Genomic DNA, 12,161 nt, shown 5'->3' on the forward strand with positions numbered 1-12,161 from the left:
TTTGCATGGATTTTCTTACACTGACTAAACAATTCTGTCTGTTTGACATTCATTGCCATTACTGCTCATTGCATCTATCCACTGTGTTTTTTTCACCATTATCATGCCCACACAATAGAACCCCAGCCTCTGCAATTCAGGGGCAAATAATTTTACGTCATAAGTAAGACAATTTTTTCAAGGAAGTGCAATTGTTGCTACCCTTAAGCAACCAGATTTTAAATTCTTCCTCCAACAGAGTAAATAGGTTTTGTCTTTTTTAATCCAGCAATATTTAATCAAGTGTTGTATATATGTGGAGTTGATAACTGTGTGTGTGTGTACTCTGTACTGTGTGCATGTATGGGGTGACTGTGTATGTGTGTGTATAGGGGGAGTGACTGTTGTGTGTGTGTAACTCTGTATTGTGTGTATAGGGAGGTGACTGTATTGCTGTGTGGGTGTGTAGCTCTGTACTGTGCGTGTATAGTGAAGTGACTGTGTTGCTCTATGGGTGTGTAAGGAGGTGACTGTGTTGCTCTGTGGGTGTGTAACTGTAATGTGTGTGTATAGTGAAGTGACCGTGTTGCTCTGTGGGTGTGTAAGGAGGTGACTGTGTTGCTCTGTGGGTGTGTAACTCTGCACTGTGTGTCTGTATAGTGAAGTGAGTGTGTTGCTCTGTGGGCGTGTAACTCTGCACTGTGTGTGTGTATAGTGAAGTGAGTGTGTTGCTCTGTGGGTGTGTAACTCTGTACTGTGTGTGTAGTGAGGTGACTGTATTGCTCTGTGGGTGTATAAGGAGGTGACTGTGTTGCTCTGTGGGTGTGTAACTCTGTACTGTGTGTGTATAGTGAAGTGACTGTGTTGCTCTGTGGGTGTGTAAGGAGGTGACTGTGTTATTCTGTGGGTGTGTAACTCTGTACTGTGTGTGTATAGTGAAGTGACTGTGTTGCTCTGTGGGTGTGTAAGGAAGTGACTGTGTTGCTCTGTGGGTGTGTAAGGAGGTGACTGTGTAACTCTACTGTGTGTGTATAGTGAAGTGGCTGTGTTGCTCTGTGGGTGTGTAAGGAGGTGACTGTGTTGCTCTGTGGGTGTGTAACTCTGTACTGTGTGTGTATACTGAAGTGAGTGGTTGCTCTGTGGGTGTGTAACTCTGTACTGTGTGTGTATAGTGAAGTGACTGTGTTGCTCTGTGGGTGTGTAAGGAGGTGACTGTGTTATTCTGTGGGTGTGTAACTCTGTACTGTGTGTGTATAGTGAAGTGACTGTGTTGCTCTGTGGGTGTGTAAGGAAGTGACTGTGTTGCTCTGTGGGTGTGTAAGGAGGTGACTGTGTAACTCTACTGTGTGTGTATAGTGAAGTGACTGTGTTGCTCTATGGGTGTGTAAGGAGGTGACTGTGTAACTCTACTGTGTGTGTATAGTGAAGTGACTATATTACTCTGTGGGTGTGTAAGGAGGTGACTGTGTAACTCTACTGTGTGTGTATAGTGAAGTGACTGTGTTGCTCTGTGGGTGTGTAAGGAGGTGACTGTGTTGCTCTGTGGGTGTGTAACTCTGTACTGTATGTGTATACTGAAGTGAGTGGTTGCTCTGTGGGTGTGTAACTCTGTACTGTGTGTGTATAGTGAAGTGACTGTGTTGCTCTGTGGGTGTGTAAGGAAGTGACTGTGTTGCTCTGTGGGTGTGTAACTGTACTGTGTGTGTAGTGAAGTGACTATATTGCTCTGTGGGTGTGTAAGGAGGTGACTGTGTTGCTCTGTGGGTGTGTAACTGTACTGTGTGTAGTGAGGTGACTGTATTGCTGTGTGGGTATATAAGGAGGTGAGTGTGTTGCTCTGTGGGTGTGTAACTCTGTACTGGGTGTACAGGGAGGTGACTGTGTTGCTCTGTGGGTGTGTAACTGTACTGTGTGTGTAGTGAGGTGACTGTGTGTAGTAAAGTGACTGTGTTGCTCTGTGGGTGTGTAAGGAGGTAACTGTGTTGCTCTGTGGGTGTGTAACTCTGTACTGTGTCTGTATACTGAAGTGTGTGTGTTGCTCTGTGGGCGTGTAACTCTGTACTGTGTGTGTATAGTGAAGTGAGTGTGTTTCTCTGTGGGTGTGTAACTCTGTACTGTGTGTGTATACTGAAGTGAGTGTGTTGCTCTGTGGGCGTGTAACTCTGTACTGTGTGTGTATAGTGAAGTGAGTGTGTTGCTCTGTGGGTGTGTAACTCTGTACTGTGAGTGTATAGTGAAGTGACTGTGTTGCTCTGTGGGTGTGTAAGGAGGTGACTGTGTTGTTCTGTGGGTGTGTAACTCTGTACTGTGTGTGTATACTAAAGTGAGTGTGTTGCTCTGTGGGCATGTAACTCTGTACTGTGTGTGTATACTAAAGTGAGTGTGTTGCTCTGTGGGCATGTAACTCTGTACTGTGTGTGTATAGTGGTGACTGTGTTGCTCTGTGGGTGTGTAAGGAGGTGACTGTGTTGTTCTGTGGGTGTGTAACTCTGTACTGTGTGTGTATAGTGGTGACTGTGTTGCTCTGTGGGTGTGTAAGGAGGTGACTGTTGTTCTGTGGGTGTGTAACTCTGTACTGTGTGTGTATAGTGAAATGAGTGTTTCTCTGTGGGTGTGTAACTCGGTACTGTGTGTATAGTGAAGTGACTGTGTTGCTCTGTGGGTATGTAACTCGGTACTGTGTGTATATAGTGAAGTGAGTGTGTTGCTCTGTGGGTGTGTAACTCTGTACTGTGAGTGTATAGTGGTGACTGTGTTGCTCTGTGGGTGTGTAAGGAGGTGACTGTGTTGTTCTGTGGGTGTGTAACTCTGTACTGTGTGTGTATAGTGGTGACTGTGTTGCTCTGTGGGTGTGTAAGGAGGTGACTGTTGTTCTGTGGGTGTGTAACTCTGTACTGTGTGTGTATAGTGAAATGAGTGTTTCTCTGTGGGTGTGTAACTCGGTACTGTGTGTATAGTGAAGTGACTGTGTTGCTCTGTGGGTATGTAACTCGGTACTGTGTGTATATAGTGAAGTGACTGTGTTGCTCTGTGGGTGTGTAAGGAGGTGACTGTGTTGCTCTGTGGGTGTGTAACTGTGTGTGTATAGTGAAGTGAGTGTTTGTGGGTGTGTAACTCTGTACTGTCTGTGTATAGTGAAGTGACTGTGTTGCTCTGTGGGTGTGTAAGGAGGTGACTGTGTTGCTCTGTGGGTGTGTAACTCTGTACTGTGTGTGTATAGTGAAGTGAGTGTGTAACTGTACTGTGTGTGTATAGTGAAGTGAGAATGTTGCTCTGTGGGTGTGTAACTGTACTGTGTGTATAGTGAAGTGAGAATGTTGCTCTGTGGGTGTGTAAGGAGGTGACTGTGTAACTCTACTGTGTGTGTATAGTGAAGTGACTATATTGCTCTGTGGGTGTGTAAGGAGGTGACTGTGTTGCTCTGTGGGTGTGTAACTCTGCACTGTGTGTGTGTATGGTGAAGTGAGTGTTGCTCTGTGGGTGTGTAACTGTACTGTGTGTATAGTGAAGTGACTATATAGCTCTGTGGTGTGTAAGGAGGTGACTGTGTTGCTCTGTGTGTGTATCCACGCCCGCCCCTTGAGTCGTGATGACGGCCGTGTCGGATTACCCCGGAAACTGGTGGCTCCTCCCCCTCCCCATCCAGTGTGCCGGCGGCGAGTTGATGGCGGCCAGGCTGCTGGATGGTTGGGGTCGTTTAGTGCGGCCGGTGCCCAGCTCGGGGAAACCGCATGCAGACTGGATGGGCTGCCTCCCGCCGGCGCTCTGTGCCTTGCCCCTCGCCAATCTGGCCGTGCCCGGTAAGTGTCTGCCGGAGGCGAGGTTCCGATATTGCCTGGTGACCGAGTCTAGACTGGGATTAAACTGGCTCTGCGCAGTGTATGTACCGTGTACAGCCTGTGCAGACCAGCACCCACACAATGCATTACGTGTAACCTGTCACTATGGACACAGCAGTTACATTTGCTAATATGTATGTGCTGCGTGTTGTCTGTGTCTCTACATTATCCAGCCTGCGTTTCTACCGTCTACCCCTGCGTGCCATTGTGTATTGTAGTATATTGTATGTAGCTGTTTATTAGCTTCAGTTTATCAGCGTTAGCTGTAGGTGTTTGTCCAGTGTTAAAATGCATCTGATCAGTTCAGCTCTGTGGGGATAAAGGTGCTAGGCAGTTGAATTATTGCTGATTGGTATATCCTGCCTGTGCTGGTATTATCTGGCGAATCTTCTTTATGAATTATCCCGTGGCTCTTTCTTGTTCCAGACTGTGCAATCTACAACCATTACACCAATGTTCTATTTAGGTTTACTGCCACTTCTCTAGTTTTATTCTGCTCCGTGCTAACTTTGAGAGCATTGCCTTATTGCTGGCACCGTTGTTTCGTGTCGCTGTTGCAGGTAAATAGTGTGTTTCTGGGTTACACCATCTCTGACCGACTCCTTAATTCATATTAGAACTTGTTCCTCAGCAGTAGAAAATTATTGACCAGCAAAGAGCCTGCACTTTTAATACACATTTTTAATAAAGATAATGTTTCAGGTACTTACCTGTTAAATATTTTGCAAGCAAACACGAATGACAGCACAATAAGGTGACATTTTTAATGTTAAATTTGTCTGAACTTTCGTACTGACGGTATGCGATCAACTGGAACGCGTTGCAGTATTCTTCAGATTATTTAAGTAATTCAGGTAAGGGGCAGAGATTGTTTTTCGGTGTCGTCTGTCACAGGTATCAGTTTTACACTGATAACTAATTAGATCGCGTTAGTATTTTGTGTCCTGCTCCCTTCCGACAGATGGTCGCAGTCAGTCACCTCCTCGTTTCAACACTGATTGTCCCCCATGGAACTCATTTGAAGGAACTGTTGAGAAACAGTGGGTGTTTGTGTGCGGATTGATCTTGTGCTCGTTAATGAATGCGGTTGGTAAACATGAGGATGTACCAGTTAATTAGAAGCCGAGTGGTACGTGTGTCCTTGCAACCTGTGCAAAAGTAGGAATTCCTGCTCAGGTAAAGGCAGAAAATGCTGGAAATACTTAGCAGGTCAGGTAGTGTCTGTGGAGAGAGAGGGAAGGTTCACATTCCAATTGATGACATTTCCTAAAACTGACAACGATTAAAGGACAAGTGTAGAATATAGTACAAAACTCACAGTGTGCTGAACTCATCATTTAAATGCCTGACTAAGCTAATCCCTTCCATACCCTTCCATTCTCTGCCTGTGGCTGTCTAGAAGCCTCCTCAATGCCTCTATCACATTTGCCTTTACCACAACCACCCCTGGCAACACATTCCAGGCACCTGCCTCTCTGTGTTTTATTTAAAAAACTTGTCCCATGTATCTCCTTTGAACTTGCCCTCCCTCACCTCAATACATGGCCTTAATATTTATTAATACTCATTTTAATGGGATTGAAATTCAGAAGCAACCCTGGAGGTGCTAGAGCTGATTACTGAGACCACAGGATATAATTTACAGGACCTGTGGGATCATTGGAGTATGTTTTTAGTATGCAGTGAGGGGATCCTTGTTGTCGGACCATCGTCAGTCTTTTCTCGTAGAAATCATTCCAAGCAAAATAGCACTGCTGTATATTTGTAGGAACTCACAGACAACTACGCTCAGTACTCCAAGTGTGGCCACATCGGAACCCTATACAACCCCAGCAAGAGTTAAACGGAAAATGTTGCAGATACTGGATCTGGAATTGAAAACAGAACATTCTGGAAGCAGTCAGCAGGTCAGGCAACACAATCAGAGAGAGAAATAGTCAATGTTTCATCACAACGGAGAAACATTAGAAACTGAGCATACTTTAGCAGAAAAGTGGAAACACAGAGAGAACAAACATTGTGTGTGGTGGAGTGACTGAGAGGCTGAATGACTTGGAGAGGGTGGTGATGGTGTAATTGTTAATCTGAGGGGAAGATCTGATAGTGATGGTGTAATTGTTAATCTGAGGGGAAGATCTGATAGTGATGGTGTAATTGTTAATCTGAGGGGAAGATCTGATGGTGGACAGTGTAATTGTTAATCTGAGGGGAGGCTCTTCTTTCAGTTAGTCCTAACGAAGGGTCTCAGCCCGAAACGTCAACTGTACCTCTTCCTAGAGATGCTGCCTGGCCTGCTGCGTTCACCAGCAACTTTAATGTGTGTTGCTTGAATTTCCAGCATCTGCAGATTTCCTCATGTTTGCGTTTTTAAAAAAACGAGATGAAAACTCTTTTCTCAATTCTTGGACCATATTCACAAAAATGCCTGGATCTTGATCTTTACTTTTTTGAAAAGTGAGAAAATGTGCACAATTTCCTTTTTGAAGTTGACACTCCCACATTTGCAGCTTTCTTTCAAAGGCCACAATGTGACCATACATCTCATGTATCAGCTGATTTTCTTCCTTGAAGTTGTAAATTCAAGTTATTTAAATGAGATGTAACGTCCACAAAAAATGCCAAGGTTGCAAGCCAATCAGGATCACGAAAATGTGAAGCATCCTCATTTTTGCTTTCAAGGAATATTGCCACCTCTTCATGCAATGCAAATACTCTTTCCAGCATTGACCGTCAGCTAAGCCAGTGTACATTGCAGAAATAAGCCAGGTCCGCATATTCTGCCTCCGTATCCAACAAAATCTGCTGAAACTGGCAATGATTCAATCCATGAGATAGGATCAAATTCATTGCCTTCACAACCATGTCCATAACATCCTTTAATTTCAAAGACTTGGCACATAATGCCTCTTGATGGATAATGCAATGAATTTTAACCAGTGTCTGTGCGATTCCAAGGTTTTCCATTTGTCTTTGCAGCAATGCGAAGATGCCTTTTTTCTGTCCCACCATTGCTGGTGCCCCATCAGTTGCCAATTAGTTTCGACACATTAAGTTTCATTTCTGACATCATTTTCAACAAAGCTTCAAAAATGTCTGCTCCAGTAACCGTGTCCTTCATAGGAATTAATTGAATAAACTCTTCAAAAATTTGAAAAGTTGAGGTTACTCCTTGCACAAACACTGCAAGTTGAGCAGTGTCTCTCAAGTCTGTGCTCACATTAAGCGCAATTGAAAAAAATTGCAATTCTTTGCAAGCATCCCTTAAACAACTTTCAACTGGCCGTGTGATCGTTCTTGCTGACAGACTGATAGATGCAAATAAAGATTTCTTTTCAGGACAAGCAATATCCACCACTGCCAGTAAACATTCTTTGACAAACTCTCCACCTGTAAAAGGCTTCATCCTTTCTGCAATACGTTTTGAGACTTCGTAGCTGGTACGGGTATTTCCTTTATTTTCACTGCTTTTCTTGGCAAAAAATGACGTTTGTTTTCCGAAACTAGCTTTCATTTGCTCAGCTTCATCTTTCCTTGCTTGCCTAGTAAATTTGTTTAAATTTCCACTATGGCAGGTCTTGTAATGTCGCCTGATATTCGCCACCTTCTTCACAGCAACATTTTCTAGGCACACATGCGCATAGAAACATAGAAAATAGGTGCAGGAGTAGGCCATTCGGCCCTTCGAGCCTGCACTGCCATTTATTATGATCATGGCTGATCATCCAACTCAGAACCCTGCCCCAGCCTTCCCTCCATACCCGCTGATCCCTGTAGCCACAAGGGCCATATCTAACTCCCTCATGCACAGATTGTGTCTAGTACATATTAATAAGGTAGTCTGCCTTCCCGTCATTCGTATATATCAGTGTTTGGTTTGGAACAAAACGGAACCTGGGGCCAGTGTAACAAGATGCCATGCATGTCCATCAGTGTGGTCGCGTGAAACACTCAGAATAAGGAAAAATCGCTCGCGGGCCAGATAAGCATAGTATCCCAATACAGTATTTGCTGGTGGGCTGGTCAAAATAACCCCGCGGGCCGTAGGTTGCTTACCCCTGTGATAGTGAATAGTGTAGTTGTTGATCTGAGGGGAAGATCTGATAGTGATAGTGTAATTGTTGATCTGAGGGGAAGATCTGATAGTGATAGTGTAATTGTTGATCTGAGGGGAAGATCTGATAGTGATAGTGTAATTGTTGATCTGAGGGGAAGATCTGATAGTGATAGTGTAATTGTTGATCTGAGGGGAAGATCTGATTGTGGAATCTCCTTCAAGATGACAGAAAGGGAGCTGGTGGGGTCAAAGGTAAACTTTTTCATTGCTGGGAGGGGAAGGACAGATATCAACAAGAATGAGCCGGGAATGAATGGTTTAACTCATGAGGAGAGTTTGATGCCTCTGGGCCTATACTCATCAAATAGAACACACACACAACAGTACGTCACAGTACAGGCTATTTGGCTCACAGTGATGGGCTACACCAAGGTCAATATAACCCTTCCCTTTCACCGAGCCCTCCATTGTTTATCATCCATGTTTCTAGCTAGGAGTCTTTACCTTTACCTCTACCTCTACCCCAGGTAGCACCTTACATGTACTCCCTTGTGTTTCCAAAAAAACTAATCCCTCCCCCCTCCCTCCCCCTCATACTTTCCTCCAATCACATTAAAATTATGCCCTCTCTTCTTAGCCATTTCCACCCTGAGGAAAAAGTTTCTGGCTATCCACTTGATCTTCTACACTTCCATCAAGTCACGTTTCACCCTTCACTCTGGGGTGAAAAGCCCCAGCTCACTCAATCTATCCTCATATGATATGCTCCAGGCAGCATTCAGTAAATCTCTTCTGCATCCTCTCTAAAGCTTCCACATCCTTCCTATAATGAGGCAAGCAGAACAGAACGCAATATTCCTAGTGTGGTCTGACCAGAGTTTTAGAGAGCTGCATCATTACATTGTGACGCTTGAACTCAATCCCTGACTGACGAAGGCCAACACACCATATACCTTCTTCACCACCCTATCAACTTGTATGGCAACTTTGAGGGATCAATGGACATGGACACCGAGATCCCCTGTTCCTCCACACTGTTAAGAATCCAGCCATTAACCCTGTATCCTGCCTTCAAGTTTGACTTTCCAAAGTGAATCACTTCACATTTTTTCGTTGAACTCGTCTGCCTCTTCTCAGCCCAGCTTCGTGTCCTATCAATGTCCTGTCATACAGACATCCCACCTCTCCCGGAAGTTCCGGGAGTCTCCCGCAAGTTCTGGGAGTCTCCCGCATATTAATAGTGGCTCCCTGATGCCTGCAGATTATATACAATATCACGGAAATCAATTTTTTTGAGAGTGAGTGAGAAGAGAAAGCAAGAGCGAGCGCACGAGCGAGAGAGAGAGGGAGCGCAAGAGTGACCATGAGAGAGAGAGAGAGAGCGCGAGCAAGAGCGCGCCATGGCAGAGTGTTCCAAAAAAAAGAAAATATAAAACATACGTCACCCCAGACTACACTAAAGTGTGCCCCTGCCTAATAGAGGTCAAAATAGTGACAGTGTTGCTCACTGCACTGTTTGCAACAGTGACATTTTTATTGCCTAAATGACTGTAAGAGACATGTTGAGGTGAGTTTAACAGGGTGTCATTCGTTCATTAGCATAGCTAACGTTATTTAAACCAGCTGGCTAGCTGCTAACATCTGTTGCAGACATCCCACCTCTCCCGGAAGTTCCGGGTGTCTCCTGCAAATTGATGGTGCTACCTCCCTGAAATGAGTTTTTGCAGGGGGGGATGTCTGTGTCATAACATATGATGACTTTCTACACTATCCACAACAACACCAATCTGAAAACTTACTAACCCAGCCCTCTACTTCCTCATACGGGTCATTTATAAAAATCACAAAGCACAGGGGTCTGAGAATAGATCTCTGGAATGCCACTCGTCAGTGATTTTCAAACAAATTTATTATCAAGGTGTGTATATGTCACCAAATACTAGCATGAGATTCATGTTCTTGCAGGCATTCACAGTAGAACAAAGAAATAGAACGGAATCAGCCCAAAGAGTGACAAACAACCAAAGTGTAAATAAATAAATCAATAGATAGATAAATAATACTGAGAACATGAGGTGTCACATCCTTGGTGAGTCAGTTCAATTTGAGGTGAGTGAGGTTATCCACTCTGGTTCAGGAGCCTGGTGGTTGCAGGGTGATAACTGTTCCTGAACCTGATGTTGTGGGACCTAAGTTTCCTGTACCTCCTTCCTGATAACAGTTGTGAGAAGACAGCCTGGTCTGGGTGATCAATTTCTTGATAGATGCTGCTTTCTTGTGGCTGGGCCTCTTCTGATGTGGTCAGTGGTGTGGAGGGCTTTTCCTGTGATGTCTGGGCTATATCCACCACTTTTTGTAGGCTTTCCTATTTTTGGTTATCAGTAGTTCCATCCCAGGCTCCATCTATTATCACCCTCTGCCTTTTGTGGGCAGTCAATCCTGAATCCACACAGCCAGGTTCCCCTGGAATCTTGGAAGCATCCTGGTAAATCTCCTCTGCACCCTCTCTAAAGCTCCCACAGCCTTTCTATAAGGCGGCGACTAAAACTGAACACAATATTCCAAGTGTGGTCTAACCACGGTTTTATAGGGTTGCAACATTACCTCATGACTCAACTCAATCCCCTTATTAGTAAAAACCAACACACCATATGCATTCTTAAGCAACTTGTGCGGCAACTTTGAGGGATCCATGGACATGGACCCCAAGATCCCTCTCTTACTCCACAGTACTGAGGATTCTGCCATTAACCTTGCATTCTGTCTTCAAATTCAACCTTTCTATGTGAATCACTAAATACTTTTCTGGGCTGAATCTCTGCCCATGTTTCGTTGTAACCTATGACAACATTATACACTATTTACAACTCTGCCAAACTTTGTGTCAGCTGCCAATTTACTAACACAGCCTCCACTTCCTCATCCAAGTCATTTATAAAAATCACAAAAAGTAGGAGACCCAGAGCAGATCCTTGAGAAATACAACTGATCACTGACTTCCAGACAGAATCTAACATCACCCTTTGCTTTCTATGGAGAAGCCAATTCTCTTTTTTTATAGTTTATTTTTTATTGAATTTCATCATCAAACAAACATTTCCATAAGATGTATTTCAGATGCTGTACATATATATCATATAGTCATATTTGTCACAAATCTCCACATAATATTTATCTGAGGTATACACTTATAGAAAGGAGAGGAAAGAGAGAACAATCGAAAGAAGAAAACTATGTACAGAGTAGGGAGTGATCTTTTTTACAACATATTCATTGACTTGTGAGAATAAGATCAGGCTTTGAGGTGTTATGTAGTTAAACCATTTTTTCCAGTATGAATAAAATTGTTTCAACTTATGATTAACAGATGCTGTTATCTTCTCCATTTTGTAAATGTCCATTGTAATTTCCATCCATTCATTTAAAGTTGGGCTCTCCTGTGATAACCATTTCCTGGTAACGGTCTTTTTACCAGCTACCAGCTGGTGAAATTCATTAAATATTTATCTCTTTTCAACTATTCCTGAGGTATATACCCAAAATATATGGTCTTACTCTCTAAGGGTATTTCACATTTAGAGACGTCTTGTCGGGCATTATGTATCCCACTCCAATAGTCTTTGGTAATGGGGCATTCCCAGAAAATATGATAATGGTTTGCATTTTGGTTTCCACAATTTCTCCAACAAATGGGGAGTTATTATCATAATGGGATTTCTGAGAGGGTGTAATAAAATATCTTATCAAGTTTTTCCACCCAAACTCCCTCCATTTCTGTGAACTGGTACACTTCCATTGATACCTCCATATTATTGTCCAGTCTTCCTCAGATATTATTATCCCTCCTTCCTTCTCCCATTTTGTTTTAATGTATGAAGTTGAATGTGTTTTACGATTTGACAAACCCTTATACACGCTTGAAATTATTCTACTACCGTTGTCTGAATGAGAAGCCCATTCTTAATCCACACAGCCAATTTTCTCTGGATCGCACCTCTCCTGATTTTCTCAATGCACCTGCCATGGGAAGCATTATCAAACTCTTCATTAAAATCTATATACACTACATCCACTGCTCTACCTTCATCGATATGCGTCGTCACAACCTCAAAGGCATGACCTGCCCCTCTTGAAGCTACTCCTAATCAGACTATGCTACTCCAAATGCTCATAAACCCTGTTCTAAGAATTTAATCAAATAATTTGCCCACCACTGGTCTGTAATTTCCAGGGTTATACCTATCCCCTTTATTGGACAAAGGAATAACATTTGCTACCCTCCAATCTTC

At 43.5% G+C, this 12,161-nt stretch overlaps 1 protein-coding gene across 1 annotated transcript in view; it reads left to right on the forward strand.

The window, feature by feature from the left end:
* Positions 1–3,629: 3,629 nt before the first annotated feature.
* Positions 3,630–12,161, forward strand: part of plcxd2 (phosphatidylinositol-specific phospholipase C, X domain containing 2) — a 52,620-nt gene continuing 44,088 nt past the window's right edge. Inside the window, exon 1 of the mRNA XM_072262354.1 lies at positions 3,630–3,779. Coding sequence (XP_072118455.1) covers positions 3,644–3,779 — 136 coding nt within the window. The 5' untranslated portion in view covers positions 3,630–3,643. The remainder of the gene's footprint in view (positions 3,780–12,161) is intronic.

The sequence above is a fragment of the Mobula birostris genome, chromosome 6, assembly GCF_030028105.1.
Source record: "Mobula birostris isolate sMobBir1 chromosome 6, sMobBir1.hap1, whole genome shotgun sequence".
Taxonomy (NCBI): domain Eukaryota; kingdom Metazoa; phylum Chordata; class Chondrichthyes; order Myliobatiformes; family Myliobatidae; genus Mobula; species Mobula birostris.